At 41.8% G+C, this 6,000-nt stretch overlaps 1 protein-coding gene across 1 annotated transcript in view; it reads left to right on the plus strand.

Moving 5' to 3' along the window:
- epha5 (EPH receptor A5) overlaps positions 1-6,000 on the plus strand; it is a 56,943-nt gene that overhangs the window by 35,870 nt on the left and 15,073 nt on the right. Inside the window, exons 7-11 of the mRNA XM_031855417.1 lie at positions 629-718; positions 932-1,001; positions 1,117-1,219; positions 4,166-4,233; positions 5,171-5,296. Of these exons, the coding sequence (XP_031711277.1) occupies positions 629-718; positions 932-1,001; positions 1,117-1,219; positions 4,166-4,233; positions 5,171-5,296 (457 nt within the window). The remainder of the gene's footprint in view (positions 1-628; positions 719-931; positions 1,002-1,116; positions 1,220-4,165; positions 4,234-5,170; positions 5,297-6,000) is intronic.

Consider the following 6,000-nt stretch of genomic DNA (forward strand, 5'->3'; position numbering starts at 1 on the left):
CACTCACACACGTTCTACAGGTAGCTTATAGGGATGCACCGATCTGTCTTTTTCAGTCCCCTTAAAACGATACCTGCGCTTTGGGTATCGGCTGACACCGAGTACTGATCGGATACCAGTGTTTGATTAATGTGCTGTATGCCTCACCGTGTGGAGGTGACTGAGATCATTCTTTTATGTTTAAGGGCACATCAGGCTCGACTGAAACATTGCTTTCCTATCTTTATAAATGTAACAAATATAGATAATATGTATAGATAAACTAAAAAATAATGAATCGTACACCAGCAGCCTGGTAAAAAAATCAAATTTAATTGTAAACCTTTTTAAAACCGACACATTGGTTAAATCTTTAAATAGGAAATCGAAGAATATAGAATATAGTTCAATAGATGGACCACGTTGTCCCCTATATCCAATCCAGCTATCTGAATCACTTTCTGCTTTTATATCTAATATCGGTGCATCCCCCAGTAGCTTAGCCATACAAATGTGCTAAAGAATAGGGGAAATGTGCAGGCGAGAAGACGCAAATGTGCAATATCTGCAGCAACAAATAATCATCAAGGCTACAAAAAATGTATGTAATGCAAGTTGATTAATTACAACTCCTCCGTTTCTCACACAGGAACAGGACTCCAGCTACACGATTATAAAATCCAAGGAGACTGAGATGGTGGTGGAAGGCCTGAAGCCCTCTTCAGTCTACATCTTCCAGGTCAAACATGGGTTAAAAAAACAAATAAATTAAAGGGATTGATGAATAATAATGTGAGGACAAAAATCACTGTAGTCTGAGATGAGAAGAGGTGAATTAGCAATTAGATAGAAGTTGTTGTGTCAAATGTGTAATACATTTTAATATATGTAAAAATTAATATGCTGTGCTTTTTACTGTAGATGTGATATATTTGCATATGCTGCATTACAGGTGCGAGCCAGGACCTCAGCAGGCTATGGCGCATTTAGCCGACGTTTTGAATTCCAGACCAGCCCTTACTGTGAGTACACCAGAGAGAGGGAGAGCATGAGCATACAAATTCAACTTGTACGAGACTACCACTACCTTTGTTTGTGTACTATTTGTGTCTAATCCCACCTCTTTTCCTCTGGCAGTAACCGCGACCAGTGAGCGTGCTCAAGCTTCGATAGTAGCGGTGGCCATCACGTTGGCTCTGGTCCTACTGGCGGTAGTCGCTGGATTCCTGCTCAGTGGACGGTAAGTCCTAAATACACACCTGAAGGAACACAGACACACTCATGATATGGTGTCCACTCATCTCAAGATTGTCGGTTCGGTGCTGCGAGAGTGTGTGTGTGTGAATGAGCGTTTGGATTGGACCTTGATGAGCACGTTGGCATCGGGCCTCTGTTGTCACTGTATGAATATGTGTGGGAACGGGTGAATGTTGACATGTAATGTCAAAGTGCGTCGAGTGGTCGTGAGGCTAGAAAGGTGCTATATAAATGCAAGTCCATTTACCACATTTAAATGCTATCAACTGTGCTGACCTAAATGTCTGTAGTGACACCCCTCATCCTCTCATCTTTGGAGCAAGCGGCATTATTAGATAAGACTAAACGTTGCTCACTTCAGGGAAATAATGGCGAATACATTTAACAAGCAAAGGACAATGTGACGTAATTTATTCATTCTGATGAAAGAGGCTGCTCTGCGTGAAACCTCTATATACAGTGATTATCATTTTTGTACAGGCACAGCAGTCATGAACATTTCTCATTGTTAGCTTAGTCAGAGGTTATCCACTTGTCCTCCTCGGTCCTATTGCTGACTAACAAAATAAATGAGCAATACCAAAACTAATTTGTGACCCAGATATGTCTGTGTTGCAGAAGCAGCATTATGGGATTAGATACATGGCTTGAGGTTAGAGATTTGTAATAGGTCAGGAGGATTAAGGGTTTTAGGTTCGAGCTTCGGCGATGATGCATACAAGCCAGTGGAATCTTCTCAATGTCTGGTGTCACAACTTTGCTCTGTTTTACATCAGCGTTTAGCACTCTGTACATTGCACACTGCATTCATGTTGTATCTGCAACCCTCCGGTCTCATATGACCTTCACTTTATGGGGTCTTGTAATTGGTACAACCAATTTTCTGATTTCCTTTTCACATATGCACACACACACACAAGATACATGAATGCAAATACTGTGTATAGCAAGGGAAGCTTTCAAACACATGTAAACGCATGTAATCCCTGGCCTGCGTAAATGTATGCAGTGTTGAGAAGACATTCAGCCTATTGTTCTCATATGATCTTACGTCCATAAATGTTTTATTTGTCTGCAAATGTTCATTGAACTCTTCGACATTTTTTTTTTTTTTTTTTACCCGATTCCATCTTCGTAAACCTTATTTTACTGTGACATGTATCTATTTAAGTTAATTAACAACTATTATGCGCAAATGCCATTACTGAACCATAATTAATACAGCTGAGTGCAGTTCTACGAAGCTCAGAGTCTGAATTCATGTAGTTATTGGACAGAAAGATCAGACGGATAGACAGTGGGGGCTCTGGCAATGTTCAAGGATTAAAGAGCAAATCGGAAGGAAACGGTGGTGATTTTGTTTTTTGGGATGAGGATCGCTCTAGATTTGTGTGGGGGAGGAGAGATGGAGGAATGCCAAATTTCCCAGCGATGGATTTGGAACACAAGCGCCACAAACCCGCCTCCAACCCGCCTCCAACCACTGTACCCCCCCCCCCCTCCCCGCCTGCGTGACCCTCCAGACTACACCCACATGCATAGACACAGCACACATGTGTAGACACTCGGACATAACACGCGGATGCATGTACTGTACGCGTGGGTTAACACACGGATGCACACATGTAGGCAGTTGGAGAGCCGGCTGGGCATGAGCGTGCTCAAACCCCTTGACTCAACAGATCCAGCAAACCAAGCCGCCTCGGGCAGACACACATGTAGCACACACACACACACACACACACACACACACACACACACACAGACAGACTCCCCTCCCCCAGACTGTCCAGCTGCGCATACTGAACCCCTCCAGTCAAGCCTGGCAGTCCTATGGACATGACCCTTGTGTGTTGTGAGCTTTTTGTCTTCAAACTCCAGAAAACTCGGGCATCTAAAACATTCAGTTGAGCTTTGGTTTTACAAATACAATAAAGTGAATCAATGCATTTTCCTCTCATAATATACCATTTTAAATGTGTGTCTCTGTGTCCGTTTGGTCACTGTCATATGTTTGTGTGTACGATCACGTTTATCAATCCTCCTGTCCTGTATAATCTGGGTCATCTCTGATTATCTGTGATGCTGCTTGTCCAAATATTGAAACGCGGAAGCTTTGAGGGCAGACACAGATGCACATCGGCACAACAAACAACTTAATACCGGTTTTGGCCTATACATCAGGGGATACGCAGACGCAAGAGAGAAGGATATGATATGGATGCAGACAAAAGGCCGTGACTGAAGGAATTTCTCTTCTATTCCCTTCTTCTTTCGGGCAACTTGATAAAAAAATCTTTATTTTATACGTAGCCTTTATCGGAAAAAAGCTCAAGACCGCTCTCGCTCCTCTGCCAAAAGTCAGAGTTGATCTGTTGACGAGGGCTTTCTTTGAAAATGGTATTATTTGAAAACTGCAGTCCTTTGCTAATGTCTAAAAGGCTGGAAGTTTTCAGCAATACTTTTTGTAAAACCTTGAAACGTAAGTGAGCAGAACCTTGGAGGAAATAAAAAGCTTATCTTGCAGTTGGATCCAAGTGTGATCGTTGCCTTGTGTTGGCCAGGATTAGCTTTTTATGTGTCTGGGACATTTTATGGTATCTTCACTGGGATCTCTGTCTGGTACCCTTTTCTTCTCTCTGAGTGTAAATGCCACTGTTTGCTTTCTGTTTAGATAGACAGTAGATAAAATGTATAAGGGCGTATTTTTATGCTATACTATAAATTGAAAATGCATGTACTGTGTGACTGAAACTGAAGTGTTGTCATTGTTTTGTCAACCCCCTGTAGGTCATCAGTATGAACCATTAATACAAATATATGATAAGGTTTTCTGCCTTGAAACAGCAACATTTCATGCCGTGACATGTGCACATATCAAAACTGTGGCATGACATCGACTGATGTGTTTGTGTGTCCTCCCTCTCAGGCGGTGTGGCTACAGTAAAGCAAAGCAGGATCCCGAAGAGGAGAAGATGCACTTCCACAACGGCCACAGTAAGTTAACAAAGCCCAAACTCACTCTGTGTGTGTCAGTTCATCCACAGTTTCCACTACATGTACAGTAGAGGGTTCAGACTGCGGTCATGTCTGTATGAGTTTGTTCATCCCCGTAGCCGTGTGTGTGTGTGTGTGTGTGTGTGTGTGTGTGCGTGTGTGTGTACAGTTGACATTGTTTTGTACTAGGAGCTATTCTTTAAATGACACGGCTACAGACCGGCTCGATGGCAGCCGTGTTGGCAGAGGACACACTAAAGCTATGATGATTTATAGGCCATGACAGCTTAATATAGTTGGCCACATTTTTGGCGTCGCATCCGGCCATCCATCTGCTGGCATCAGAGCCGACCATGACGGGGTCATCAGCGCCGGAGAGCTCAGGAAGAAATACCAGTGTGCCATCACGGTTACATTGATTCATACTTCAAATGAATTTGAATTACTTATCATGCCGACAAAAAGCAACTTAAAGTGATGAATCATTATATTTTGTTCTTTATATGCTTTTTACTTAGTTTTCGTCAGTAGATTGAGTCGGAGTAAACTTTTTTTTTTTCTATAAAAAGGTAGAATAATCATAAGGGAGTGTACTAAATCACAGCCATAACAATATTAAAAGGAATAAATGATGTTCATTAGGGGTATGGAATATAGATTCAATTTAATATCACAGTATACACTTTTACGATAATGCAAACCATTTTGTAGACATCTAGAAACTGACAAATCAATATACTACTCAGCATTGTCTAAAAACATCTTGTCGTCAATATTGCTGTAAAGTTATCCTGCTCCTTGATTTGCAATATTGCCTGCGATAGCCTTATTACATTTTACATTATGCATGCATGCATTCTGGAGACAAGCCTGAATAAATGTTGGCGATGGTAAACGACATCTAAATGGTAATGATGGCGTGCATGTGTGTCTGCAGTAAAGTTCCCGGGGGTGCGCACCTACATTGACCCCCTCACCTATGAGGATCCCAACCAGGCCGTGCATGAATTTGCCCAAGAGATTGATGTCTCGTTCATCTCCATAGAGAGGATCATCGGAGCTGGTGAGTCAACTCTGCGTGTGTGTGTGTGTGTGTGTGTGTGTGTGTCTGTGTCTGTTTTATACTATTCTTATTCCGAGCGACAGTTTGGGGCTGATTTTGCCACAATAATGTCTCACAGAATACATTATGGTTCATTTTGAAGTGAACCTGTTCAGTCAAGCGTTCTAAGGTAAAAATACTATCATCTTGTAACAGCTGAATTTAAACAATGCTGTATTCATAGACTGTATAGTTCAGCATTTTGGCCATCTCCATCTTGGTTTTTGGCAGTCGCTGATTCCTTCTTTTTTAACCAGAAGTGTTACAAGAAGGTAGAGCTAAGAACAACTGAACACTGAATAAGACATTTGGAGCCGACCAAAATGTTAACTTCTATACAACCAAACTTATATTTGTAACCAGAGGAGTTGCCCCGTGATGGCCATTAGAAAGAATCCATTTAAAAATGGATCTGCATCGGCTTTTCAGACCCGGAGATAGTATTAAAACGCACTCAATGTACAGTAATAACCATGATGATTCTGTCATGTTGCATAAAATGTAACCATTTCATTAACTCTTGGGCGAAAATGTTTTCTTCAACCTGCATAAACCTGTCACATTCATCATTGCACGCCGTTGTATAGAAGCACACTGACACGCATACTCAATTAAGCCAAACACTGCCAGGGAATGACGGCTTGCGTGGCTATAAATGGTGTTTG

This window comes from Anarrhichthys ocellatus, unplaced genomic scaffold (assembly GCF_004355925.1).
Source record: "Anarrhichthys ocellatus isolate YVR2014 unplaced genomic scaffold, GSC_Weel_1.0 scaffold16, whole genome shotgun sequence".
Classification (NCBI taxonomy): Eukaryota; Metazoa; Chordata; class Actinopteri; order Perciformes; family Anarhichadidae; genus Anarrhichthys; species Anarrhichthys ocellatus.